At 49.6% G+C, this 13,566-nt stretch overlaps 1 protein-coding gene across 3 annotated transcripts in view; it reads left to right on the top strand.

The window, feature by feature from the left end:
• Positions 1-498: 498 nt before the first annotated feature.
• PLEKHA7 (pleckstrin homology domain containing A7) overlaps positions 499-13,566 on the top strand; it is a 236,738-nt gene continuing 223,670 nt past the window's right edge. The window contains exons 1-3 of one of the 3 annotated variants that reach the window (XM_049890554.1): positions 499-829; positions 930-1,006; positions 1,094-1,151. In XM_049890554.1, coding sequence (XP_049746511.1) covers positions 609-829; positions 930-1,006; positions 1,094-1,151 — 356 coding nt within the window. In that variant the 5' untranslated portion in view covers positions 499-608. The remainder of the gene's footprint in view (positions 830-929; positions 1,007-1,093; positions 1,152-13,566) is intronic. The other 2 variants (XM_049890552.1, XM_049890555.1) reach the window with 2 other exon arrangements.

Genomic DNA, 13,566 nt, shown 5'->3' with positions numbered 1-13,566 from the left:
GTTGGCTGTGTATGTGGGGCGGGACCTGCACTCTCCTGCTTCATATCCCAGTTGCAAATTTGGGAAAATGAAATCATGTTTGACCTGGCATTAACAGAGCACCTTCTATGTGCCAGGGTTTAGTTAAGCCCTTTACAGCGTTGTTATTTTATTTAATCCACACAACAATTCCGTGTAGTATTTGTTATTAACTTTATTTTACAGAGGAAGAAACTGAGGCTCGGAATATGGAAGCGACTCTTTAGGGTTGCATGATTCAGAAACAAATACATTTCTCGGTAGGAGAAGTTCTGTGGGGATCGGGAGGGATTTACTGGAGCATTCGGGGTGTTTGCTGTTTCTGCAGTTTGTCGATTCAACCGCGGGACTCCGGACTGCCGCAAGGCCCCAGACAACGGTCCCTTCGCCCCGCCCGGGTCTTGGGGGCAAAGGGGAGCGCGGCGGGCGCGCCCGGACGGACGGGCCAGGGGCGGGGAAGGCGCGGGGACAAAGGCCGCGGTGGCCGCGCTGGGGCCGGCTGGTGCGGCTGTGAATTCCAGCGGCTGCGTCGGGACTTCGGGCTCCCTGGACCTCGTCGCGGGCTGGTGCCCAGAGGAGCCCGCGCCGCGATGGAGCGCCCCGGGGGGCCTTCGGAGCCCGCCCCGCCGCTGCCCGCGCCGCCCCCTCCTCCGCCTCCTCCTCCCCTTCCCGCGGCGGCCTCGGCGGCTCCACGCTCGGCGAACATGGCGGCGGCGGCGGTCCGGCGGGACGCTCTACCTGAGCACTGGTCCTACGGCGTGTGCCAGGACGGCCGCGTTTTCTTCATCAAGTGCGGCGCGGGAATGAGGGAGTGCGGGCAGGGACATGGGGCGCGGGGCCCGGCGAGCGGGCGGGCGGGCGGGCGTCCCCGGGCGGCGGCGGCGCTAACAGGTGCACCTCTCTCCCCTCAGTGACCAGCTCCGCCGCACGACCTGGCTGCACCCGCGTACAGGCGAGCCCGTCAACTCGGGCCACATGATCCGCTCAGGTGAGTGCCGCGCGGGCGGGCAGGGAGCGCTCCGGGCGCGCGCCGCTGCGGCCCAAGTTTGACCCGACTTTTCTGGCGTTTCCGCAGACCTGCCCCGCGGCTGGGAAGAGGGTTTCACGGAGGAGGGCGCCAGCTACTTCATCGAGTGAGTGAGTTGGGGCGCAGCCGCCGCGCGGGGCCTGGGGGCCGCGCCGCGCTCGCACCTGTGCTGCCCCGGGCGGGCCGCTTCCCGCCGGGCGCCCGGCGCCCCTCTCTCCCCTCCTCCCCTCCCGCGCGGGCCCGGGGCGAATTGGCGCGCACTGCGCCGCGGCCACACTCGTGTGGGGTTTTGTGTGCCCGAGTCGTGTGGCCGGAGGGAGCGAGGCGGGGTGGAATCTGCATCTGCGCTCCGGGACCAGGGCGCCAGGCGGGGCGCGGGTCCGGTATCGGTCCGCTGGGCGGTCAGGGGCTGCAAACTCTGCGCCATGGACCTGGCAATCGGGCAAGATTAGCGTGTGAGGGGCCGGACACGCCTCCCTGCTGAGTTCTGGGGCTGCGCGGAGTCTGGACCGGGATGAGGCGGGAGTGGGAAGAATAGAACAAGAGTTCGGGCCGGGTACCGGCCCCGAGGGGGACATGAAGGGAATATCCTGGGGAGGCCTTCCCCTTGGCCAGTTCTTTGGGATGGTCGAGGAGGGTCGCAGCCGTGCCCTCCCCCTCCCCCCATCCTCTGTGTGGGCCTGTGGGGAGGGGTGGGGTTGGGGAGGGGACCGATCAACCAATCATATTCGTCAAACACTCCGCGCGCCTGGTTAGCAGTTTTGGAACAGCGGCGCTCACTTCTGCATCTACTGGTCAGGCCGTAGGTTTTCCTCAAAAACCGCTGAACGTTGTCCCCACTAGCCAGGTTAGACCTGGACCTGTAGAAATAAGGTTGAAGGACAGTAAATTAAGGTGTCGTTCAGAGTCTTAACTCTTGTAGAGTCATTATTCCCCCCGCCCCATGTTCCAGTGTCACAGCGTTTTCTCACTGGGCTTGCCTTTCTGTTTCCGTGAGGTCAGAAACTGCTTTTGATCCTTTGCCCCAGTGCCTGGCACAGAGCAAGCCCTGGGTAAATGTTTGTTCACTGAATGAATGAACCAGCCAAAGGTCTGGACGGTGGTCTGATTGTTCCTGGGTGTACTTTTGGAGACTGCGAGTCAGAATTCACTTCTTCAACTTGAAAACATTGTTAGTGGTGGAGCAGCGTATTTGAAACTGGGATGTTCCCAAAAGATCCCAGACCTCCTTTCTCGGTTTGGGCTCTTGCATGAGACCCCACACGTATTAGATGATTGAAATACTGAAGGATGAGGTTTCTAGAAGAAAGGATTGGGGCAATACCTGTGGTCCTGTTTCCTTGCCTGGTGTCTGTGTGTGTGTGTGTGGTGGGGGGGAGCTGTCTGGGGATGCTCAAAACTTCTCTGTCAGTGGACCCATCTGGTTTATAACTGGGTCAGCTGATATTTATTAAATGCCTCTTATGTGCCAGGCATTTTTCTAGACATTGGGACTACAGAAATGAGTCAGAAAAGGTGCAGGTGCTCATGGAGCTTGCAATCTAGGTGGGGGGGAGGTGGGTAACAGAAAACAAATAAACAGTGGTAACTATACTATACAGAAAATTAAAATAAAGTGTAATATCAAGTGTTTTAATTGGATTGGGAAGTCAGGGACGGTGTTTCTGAATAGATGACATTTAAACTAAGATTTGAATGACAAGTTGGAGCCATCCTTGTGATGATGAAGGGCAAAACATTCCAGAAAGAGGGACCAGCCAGCGAGGCCCCTAAAGCGCCAAAGATCCTCATCTGCAAGGAGCAGAAAGACTAGGGTAGCTGGAACATGGTGAACAAGGGAGAGGGTGCTATGCGAAAATGTTAGAGGTAGGAGAGAGCTAAATGATGTATGGCTTTGTGAGTTAGGTTAAGGACTTTTTAAACTTTATTCAAAGCCCAGTGAGAAGCCATTGGAGGGTTTTAAGGTGGGAGTGACGTCTGATTTGCATCTTTAGAAAGATCAGTCTATCTGCCGTGAGGAGAATGGACTGTAGGTGGACAACTGCAAGAAGGCAGGCCAGCAGCAGGAGGCTGTAGCTGTGGTCCAGGCAAGTGCTGATGGTGGCTTGATCACGAGTGGCAGCCTTGGAGATGGAGAGAAGTCAGATTAAGGCCGTGAGTCTGAAGACCTTCCTGATGGGATGGATATGGTTGGGAGAGAAAGAGAAGAGGTTTGGGGCTTGAACACCTGAGGGCATGGTGGGTGTACCACTGAGAAGGGAAGTCTGGGCAGGGAGCAGCTTTGGGATAGGAGTCATGAGATCTTGTTTTGTTATGTTATGTTTCAGATGTGATATATCAAGTAGTCAGATATATGAATCTGAAGCTTGGATAAGAGAAAAGACTGAAGAGAAATTTTTGGATATTACAGCTGTTCTCCAGGGCTAGGGGATTGGATGAATCTACCTAGGAAGAGAGTGTAGACAGGAAAGAGAACATGACCTAAGCCTTGGGACATACCAGTGTTTAGAGGGTGGGAGAAAAGGTGGATCAAACAAAGGAGACTGAGAAGATAGGAGGAAACCAAGGAAAATGAGTGGTCACTGAAGTATAAAGGAAAAACTTGACTGCAGTAGGTGGAAGAGAAAATATGTGGTGAGGAACTGGAGGCAGTAAGCACAGGCAAATCTTTCAGGTTGTTTTATTGGAAGTGGAGTTGAGAAATGAGCTGGTAACTGGAGAGTGATGCGGGTTCAAGGGAGGATTTTCTTCCTTTTTTTTTTTTTTTTCTCTTAGTGAGAGATTCTACAGTATGCTTTGTTCTGATGGGAATGATCCAGTAAGAGAGGGAAAAATAGATGATGCAGGGCAGACAGGAGCCAATTGCTGGAGTAGTGTTCCTGAGGTGAGAGGGATGAGTTCCAGAACACAAGTCTCCACTGGTCTCTGACAGGAGCAGCCCACTTCGTCCATTGGACAGGAGGAAAGACAGGAGGGCTGGATGGATGTAAGGAGGTTTGGAGATTTGGTCAGGGAGAGGTGTGTGCTGCTGCTGCGTGGTTTCTGTCTTTCCCATGAAGAACTAGGCAAAGCCTTGAGCTGGGGTGTTTAAGGGCATTGACGGTACGGGCAACAGTTACAGTCAACTGTCCTCTTTTGTTGACTCTTCTATGGTAACTGTTTGCTAAGTCCCTAGTGATTATCCTATAGAAAGCCCTACTTCCTACCCTCTAAGGCCTCAGCAGAATCCTCCCAAGCCTAGGGGAAAGCAGCGTGTGACAGTGTCAACTACCTTTTTGTGATAATTTCTTGAGAAATTTAAGGTTTTGTGACTAACTGTTCTTCTTCCCACATAAAGACTGTTTTGTTTGAGTCTTTCTCAGATTTGCCACAAGCACCTCTGAATATTAGAGACTGATTTGTGTGTATGTGTCCTTCTCTAATATGGCTTGGTAAGGTTAGGGACCAAACATTGACACAGCTGATTTTTTTTTTCCTGATGGATTCTTGGACAGGAAAGTTGTGTGAGATTTTCAGGATGCATCAGTTGCTCCTCACACTTACGGAAACCCTGGTGGCATAGTGGTTAAGTGCTATGGCTGCTAACCAAAAGGTCAGCAGTTTGAATCCACCAGGCGCTCCTTGGAAACTCTATGGGGCAGTTCTACTCTGCCCTGTAGGGTCGCTATGAGTCGGAATCGACTCGACAGCAGCGGGAGAGTCCATTTCTTGCAGCAGAAAACCTTGAGCACTTCATGATGTGGAATAGTTGGTGATTTCACAAGGCGCCTCCTGCAGCTCTCTCTTTCTTCAGGGGAGAGCGTGAGTTTGAATCTTTTTGCTCAGTGCAAGACAGTAGCATCTCAGTAAGCTGGCATGAAGTAAATTTTGGCAGAGGGGAGAACACAGAGGAATATGGTTTTATATGCCTCTTGTTTTTAAATAAAACACAAGTAAACATCTTTCTGGTATTTTCTGCTTTCAGTGGCTGTCAAAACATTTTGCTTTTTGTTTTTCTGAAATGAGAAGTGTTCAACTGTTTCACAAACATTCTCTGGTTTGAGTCTCACCATCATTGCATTCTGTAGTGTAAAAATTTGGGTTCGGAGGAGTAAAGTGAGTTCCCTAAAGCCATGCACTGTATTAGTTCAGCTTTTCAATGAAAGCTCTAATGACAGATGAGAGGAAAGGCCAACCACCTGGGAGCCTGGATGCAGAAAATGTCACCAAAATGTTGGTTCTGTTCAAAAATTCATGCAGACTTTACCCTCAATTTAATTCGTTAGAAAACCGCCTGCCATATTTTTCATTAAGATCAAAACCTTGGAAAAAATACATCATGTTATTGTATGGCTTTGTGTTTGTCTGAACAGAAACATGTACCTATTCCCCTGTTAAGTTTTAGGTGACAAGGAAGCGTGGTGAGATTGCTCAGTGGCCTTCCAGCCTCTCTGGGCCCTACATGACCCAAAGTGGCAGGGACAACTGTCCTCGAGGAAAACAACATCAGCAATTGCTGTGACCTCAGAGCATCTCTTGCTTGGGCCAGATTATGCCAGGTCAGCTCTCTTGCATCCAGCCTGCTCATAGTTATCTGGATGCAGGTCAGGACAGCAGGGTTGGATTTTCTTGAAGCCCAAAGCACAGTCAGGCAATTCATCAAGCAAAAAAATGTGTAGGGGTTGCGTATGTGGGTGGTAGCGTTTGTAAGGAAGCAGTGCCTAAGCTCGGGCTCTGGAGTCAGACTTTGTATTTCTAATTCCAGCTCCACCACTTACAGCTCCCTACCTTGGCAGGTTATCCACTTGCTTTAAGCCTTGCTTCCTCCCCAGTAAATTGGGGCAAAATGTGAGGATTATATGAGTAACTGATGGACAGGCCTTAGCACAGCGCCTGGCACACAGTAAGTGTCCAATAAATGTGAGCTCCTGTTGAGTGCATCCACCAGCTATACGGTGGGGTGGGGCTGTGAATTCTGTGGCCTGATCACATTCAGCTGTTGCTGCAGAAGTCAGGTGCCCTTGAATTGGGATTGCCTGGGTCAGGAGCGGGCAAACTGTAGGTCTCAACTGCATTGGACTGGTAAAAACTGCATAACCACTGTGGTTAATTAAAAGAATGCCCTTATTCTTAGGAAATACATACTAAAGTATTTGCTCTTAAATGGTTCAGAAAAAAATTGTGTGTGTATATGTGTGGTAGGTGGATGTGGTATATGTGTGGTGGGTGGGCAAAATATTAACAACGGGTAAGTCTGGGTGGGGGTATATACGGGTGTTCTTTGTACTATTATTATTATTGCAACATTTCTACAAGTTTGAAATTTCCAAATAAAAACTTAATTTAAAATAAAATGAAATAACCTTGTTCATCAACAGAGCTACACTACCTCCAGGACATGGGAATCTTGTCCAGGCTGCAGAGACCCGGGGGCTGAGAGCCCAGGGTAAGGAGGTGTGAAAACGGCTCCTGGTTTGCCTCTTTCCTGGGCATTTAGAGGGCTGCACAGATGTCCGCTCCTTAATCTGGGCAGCCACCTGGTTATCGGCTCTGCCTTTGAAGGGAATACTTATTGTCTGGTGCCTCCCAGGTCACAGGTGTCAATAATAATCATCTTCATGGTGTTTGTAATTGAAAAATACATACATTCTTTTAGAAGCAGGCATTTTTATTGTCCTCGTTTTGCAGATCATGCAGTTGAGGCTGGGGAGGGTGGATAGAAGATCTGCCCAAGGCCAGAGCGTTAGTGGGGGAGCTGGGACTTAAACCTAAGTCTTCTTGGCTCCAAATTCCGTGCTGTTTCTGCTATGATACATGGTGTCTTCTGACTCCCATTACCACTTCTGTTTTGAATCCTCCAAATAGGGTCCCCAAACTGGACACCTACACCTTCCCTGATGACCCCCAGAGGCAGAAGCCCCTTTGAGCCTCCTTCAGAACGTCCCCCACAGGGTAGAAGACTGATGAGTGGGGTGGATGAACCCCAGGCAGGGTGGTGGGAGGGTCTGTGGCCCTCTAGGGAGGTGAACTTCCTTAAGCTAGACTGCTACCCCCTCTGCATACCCCCAGATGTCAGCTGACCACAGCTTAGGGGCTGATGAGCCTCTTAAGCCTGCTTAGAGCCAGGATGTCTCTTTCAGGTTCTGCCAGAAGAGCATTTCCAGCGTCACAGCAAGTTTCTCAGAGTTTCTTAGGGACTTTTCCTGCCAAGACAGAGCCTTCACCCTTTTGAGGTCTGACAGTTTTGGGTTAGCAAGCAGTCTCTTCCAGGGGCTGCTGGCTACCTCTGGTGTCTTTTGGAACACACTCTGCAGTGCAGATGGGGGGGCAGCGTGCTTAGGGATGGAGGGGGCAGAGGCTCCATCCCGACCCTGTGCGCAGGCTCTCGGCTGCACAGCCTTCTGTGTTCTGTCCCCCTGAGTGAAATGGGAGACGAGACTGTCCCTTCTTGGGAGCAATGGAGCCAGAGCAATCGTTTAGGATTATGCATATCGAGGCCTCGACAATAATCATATGCTCTCTGTTTGAGTTGCCCATACATGTCCACAGATGGAACCAATGGGCAACCTTGAGTACCTTATTGGAGGAGCAGCTTAAACAGTCTGGGCGGTTTTGGGTCAAGAATTTATTCATTCAGTCTCCAGACTCTAATTAAGTATCACCCTGGTGGCGTAGTGGTTAAGAGCTATAGCTGTTAACCAAAGGGACTGCAGTTCAAATCTACCAGGTGTTCCTTGGAAACTATATGGAGCAGTTCTACTCTGTCCTATAGGGTTGTTATAAGTCAGAATTGACTTTATGGCAGTGCGTTTGCTTTGGTTTTGGCATATGCCAGTCAAGGAGCCCAGGTGGTACACTGGTTAAGTGCTCACCTGTGACCCAAAAGGTCAGTGGTTGGAATCCACCAGCCGCTCCGAGGGAGAAAGATGTGGCAGTATAATTCTGTAAAGATTTACAGCCTTGGAAACTCTATGGGGCAGTCCTACTCTGTCCTACAGGGTCGCTGTAGGTCGGTATCGACTCAATGGCAGTAGGTTTGATTTGGTTTTGGTATATGCCAGTCTCCACGCTGGATGCTGTGGAGAGAGCATCTGCCCCCCAACAGTTCCAGTACAAGGGAGGAGAGGAACATATGGACAGTATCATATGGGTTATTGGGGATGAGGAGCTCATGAGGGGAGGGCCGTGGGGATAGGGGAGCTTCAAAGGTGAGTGTGAGGAAGGCTAGGCAGCTGTGGAGCAGAGCAGTGGGCAGGAGAGGGAACTGGAGGTAGTGTAAGGACTTGGGGAGTAGGGGTGATGGCCATAATGTGTGTGTGTGTGTGTATGCGCGTGTGTGCATGCACATGATTGGGAGGTGGGACTTGAAGGTCTAGGTCTTGAAGAGGCTGGTGCTGTGTGGAGGAGTAGGGACTGACTGGATAAAATCCTTCACTTGTGTCTTGGCTTTAGGAGAGTGATGTAATTGGTGATACAGCCCTAAGGGTTCCCCCAACTCTTGTGGTGATGAGGAATATGAATTCTAGAGCTGAAGGCTCAGGACGAAAGCTTGGCTCTGTTACTAGCTTAGACAGGTCACTGAAACCTCTCTGTTTCAGTTTCTTCAACTCTAAGATGGGGATAATGACAATACCTAGCTACTTAGAACAGTATATGGCATATAGTACATGCTTTATAAGAATGATCTATTACTATAAAGGGGAGCCCTGGTGGCGCAGTCGTTAAGAGCTCAGCTGCTAACCAAAAGGTCAGCTGTTCGAATCCTCCAGCTGCTCCTTGGAAACCCTGTGGGGCAGCTCTACTCTGTCCTATAGGGTCGCTGTGGGTCAAAATGAACTCGATGACAACATTTTTGATTTTTGTTTTCTTATTACTGTAAAGGAGTCCTGGTGGTGCAGTGGTTAAGTGCTTGGCTGCTAACCGAAAGGTTGGTGGTTTGAACCCACCAGCTGCTCTGTGGGAGAAAAATGTGGCAGTCTGCCTGTGTAACGGTTACAGCCTTGGAAACCCTATCGGTCAGTTCTACTCTGTCCCATAAGGTTGCTATGAGTTGGAATCAATGCGATGGCAGTGGGTTTGGTTTTTTCATTTATTACTGTAAAAGAAGCCCTTTCTTAAGGTGAAATGTGGCACAACCGGCAGAGGAGCTAGAGTTTCCTCTGGAAAAATCTCCCAAGATCGGGATAGCCAAAGGGAGAATTGTGCTTTCTTATTGTCTTTAAAAGGAAGCTGGGCACTAATACCAAAAACTAAACTCATTGCCAATGAGTCGATTTGAACTCAGAGTGACCCTATAGAAGAGAGTAAAACTGCCCCACAGGGTTTCTAAGGAGCGGCAGGCAGATTTGAACTGCTAACCTTTTGATTAGTAGCCAAATGCTTAACCAGTGTGCCACCACACCCCTAAGCACTAATGGTTGGTGCTAAATATCAAAGAAATTATTTCTCATCTTCAGAGCCCCCATGTGGCTGGGTCCAGCCAGAGAGAAAATGAATAGATTTCTTATATGTATGATGATATTTTCCAAATGTGCTGCTTTGATTTCTACTTTCTGTCCATCCCCCACGTCTACCCCCAGTGGAGAGGGTTTCCGAGTTTAATATTTGCACTGCCTGGGAAGGCATATAGCTCCTTTATTGGAAGGCAAGAGCCCTGGCACCTCTCTGAAAACACTTGATGAGGCAGTGATAGTAGACATAAACTAGAGCAACATTCTGGAATGCTGAATCAGAACCTTTAGTGGGTGGGACTGGGAACCTTCATATATTATAGACTCCCCAGGTAATTCTTAGAGACTCAGAAAGTGAAAACCTCTCTGAGCTTCAGCTTTCCAATCTGTAAAATAATGATAATGCTACATTCCTCCGTAGTGTTACTTGAAAATTAAATGCAGTAGCCTATATTCATATAAAAAAAAAATTTTTTTTTTTATATGAAGCTCTTAGTATGATGCTACCTGGCACATAGTAGGTGCTAACGCATTGTGGGTCCCTCTCATTCACAGGAGGATCAGATGTCAGAATTAGTTGGGTTTAGCAGGGTGGAAGGCCTTGAGAAAATGTCAGTGGGGTACCAGAACCAGTTGCTGTCAAGTTGATTCTGATTCATGGCGACCCACTATGTGTCAGAGTAGACCTGTGCTCCATAAGGTTTTCAGTGGCTGATTTTTTTCAGAAGTAAATCTCTAGCCTTTCTTCAGAGGAACCTCTGAGTGGACTTGAACCACCAACTTTTCAGTTAGCAACCAAGCACTAACTGTTTGCACTACCCAGCAGGGGACAGCTGTCTGTTAACAACTACCAGTCAGCTCCTGGTTTCCTCAATGGAGGCTGGGAATGTGGTGCCCTCACCTCTGTCCAGAGGATGCTGTCAGGCCCAGAGGGAAGCAGAGGGGCTATTCTTGGGGGTGACCCTTGAATGGGAACTATGTCTTCTACCTAGGGGGCTGGCTGGCAACTCCACATTGCGGAACCCATGACCACTTGGAGGTCCTCCTGGGGGGAGAGGAGAGACTGGCGTGGCAGGTTGCTCTGAGTGGTTGACATTTGAAAGCCAGAGAAGGCAAGCAGGCTACAATTAAGTTGAGAAATGGAAATGCTTCCTCTGTGTAGGAGACTAAATGTGTCCTGGCAGCCAGCGGTGATGATGAGTAAGTCATACAGGTAGTTGGCCTGGCTGTCTTCTCTAAGCTGGTCCTGGGGGAGATGAGGGACAAGATTGTGACTTGGTGCCATGAACAGCCCACCAGCTTCCTAGGACAGCATCAGGTAGAGTTGGTGCTTAACCAAATAGGTGTGGGTCGATTGATTTGACATTTGACATTAACTCTCTTGAAAGTGGCAGACATACAAGGAGACTGGAGATTGGAGTGAAGTGGGGTTTGTAAGCTGAGGGGGTGAGGAGAGACAAAGTCATTGGTCAGGGTCCCTGGGAGGGAAAATTATTCCCTTCCCTACCCAAGAAAGTGTTTGGAAAGATATTTTTTCCCTCACCACATTGGGGACTTAAAAAAAAATATATAGACGGATGAATGCCGTGAAGCTAAGTGTCTGTACTCACTGTACCCATTAATGCATTTCTAAATGGAAACAGTGGTACCTGAAATTACATCTATTTACTGAGGGTTTGAATAATTACTTTTTTTTTTTTTCCAGCTTTGTTACGTGGGTGGGAGCTGTAGAAAGATTGGTCGGCCTTTGTTTCGGCTTTTTCCCAACCCTCCTCACCTGAAAATGCATGGATGTGTTGTGTGTTTGGCACTAGATGGTTTCTGAAGCTCAGAGAAGATATTAATTCTTTTGAGGAGAGAAAAGTAATTGATTTCTTATTCTGTGAACAGGTATTTAAATTACAGCCCAAAGTACACTTTTTTTATTTAAAAGGCTCCCTGTGTCAGAGGAGCCCAGTAACTTAAGGTGTAATAATTGTGTCGTGGGATGATCTTGCTGGGCCATTCAAGGCTGCTCATTGGGAAGGGAGTTCTGGGTGGTGCTGATTGCCTCCTTGAGTCAGTGGAAAGGCTTGATAATTTATTTTTTTTCTTTAAGGTTTTAGTTGAATTTTGCTTGGCTCTGGGATTCTGGTAAGCTGAGTGCAGAGGCAGAGGGGCTGCCACACTGAGAAGCTAATTTCTTTTAACTAGTTTCTAATGTCTCCGACTCATGGCGACCTTATGTGTGTCAGAGTAGAACCGTGCTCCATAGGGTTTTCAATGGCTCATTTTTCTTCCGCCAGGCCTTTCTTCCAAGGTGCTTGGGTGGACTCGAACCTCCAACCTTTGAGTTAGCAGTGAGCGCATTAACTGTTTGCACCACCCAGGGACTTAATTTTTACTGTGTCTTTATTTTACAAACGCTCATCTAGTGCTCACTTTGTACGGGCAGTGTTCTGAGGGCTTACTAGACATGGACTGATTTCATCATTAAAGCAGCTCTCTAGGATTGGTGCTGTTATCATCCCCATTTACAGGTGAGGAAAGTGAGGCTTGGCCAGGTTAAGTAGCTTGCTGCATAGGTGCTAGGTGGCAGGGCAGGGTCAACCCAGCAGTCCTTAACTAGGTCATCACAGTCTCTCTGTGCCCTGCTCGGCCTGCTCTACTGTGCTTGGTGGTGGCTGTGCTGCAGAAACTGGCTCTGATTTGTTTCAGTGAAATACTCAAACGTCTCAAGTCACTTACAGGCTGTGGCCATGCAGAAGAGAGGGCGTGGCTTAGGCTATCAGTTTAGGACTCACTTGCAGGAAACCGAGTTCCTTGTATTGAGTCAGCTGCTGGACAGAGCCCTGGCTAGTTTGGTAGGAATTGCCCTTTCTTCCAAGGGGCCACTGGGTAGACTTGAACCTCCAACCTTTTGGTTAGTTGAGTGTGTTAACCATTTGCACCACTCAGGGACTTCCCACTACCCTCATAGACTCATACAATTATAGAGAAACCCCCTGGGCTTTGCAGTGGTCCCCTGAGGAAGGGTCCTCTTCCCGGACACGCCTCCTGTAGAGTCTGTCCAGCTAGCCACACCCTGAGCTCAGAAACCAGCTGAGGCAGGCCCTTGGTTTCCTCTGTCTTGTCCCCTGCTCATCGAGTGCCTGGTGAACAGAGAACACCCACTGGCTGGTTAAGTTCGCCTGCTCCCTGATGTCTGGAGAAGCCTCTCTCATTTCCGTCTCTGGCAGGCCAAGGGTTCCCGTGAGGAGGATGAGGAGAGGAGTAGACCTTCCTAACCAAGAGCTTTTACTTTGGACTTGACTTCCTTTAGGGATGGACAACGCGCCTCCACCAGCCCACCCAGAGAAAGTGGAAAGAATATTTCAAAAATAAACTTTGGTATTTGGGGAGACTTAGCGTAAAGTAGAGGGTCAGTGAAAAAGAGGAAGACCCTCAACGAGATGGATTGACAGTGGCTGCAACAATGGGCTCAAGCATAACAACAATTGTGAAGTTGGTGCAGGATCAGGCAGTGTTTCATTCTGTTGTTCGTAGGGTCGCTATGAGTCAGAACCGACTTGACAGCACGTAAAAGCAACAACACTTTTCCTGCTGGCTCCAGATTTGCTGCTCAGGGTCCTTGCCCTGGGATGTTTCTGGTAGGAGGAGGAGGGAGATAGGCTGTGGGATGACGCAGGGAGAAGGTGACTTTTCTTCCCCACAGGTGCCTGGGGGGCATTGTGAGGGCCGGGGTGGTAGGAGCAGTGGGCCCTGGGGAGGGGGGCGCAGAAATGCCATTGGCTCAGAAGCAGAGCCTCAGGGAGGGGAATCACTCTAGTCCTGACAGAGCCACAGACTTGCCTGTGCTTGTGTGGTGTGGGAAGGGGCCTGCCTAGGCCTGGTAGCTCAGGACTAGAACCTAGCAGAACGTGAAGGTGATGTCTGCAGGGCAGAGGACTGCTCTGAGATCCAGCTTTTCAGTTACGTTAACCATTCCATTGCTTAGGAGACTTTGTTCTTGCTGAGGACCTTAAGTTCTTGACTTTGTTCGTGCAGATTGAAAACGTGTCCCTGGCTCTCCCATCCCTGAATAGACTCCTTTGGTGGTGCATTGGTTAACCT

Source organism: Elephas maximus, chromosome 7 (assembly GCF_024166365.1).
Source record: "Elephas maximus indicus isolate mEleMax1 chromosome 7, mEleMax1 primary haplotype, whole genome shotgun sequence".
NCBI classification, from domain to species: Eukaryota; Metazoa; Chordata; class Mammalia; order Proboscidea; family Elephantidae; genus Elephas; species Elephas maximus.
The sequence above is the reverse complement of the archived record's forward strand: the minus strand, read 5'-3'. Positions and strand labels throughout refer to the sequence as shown.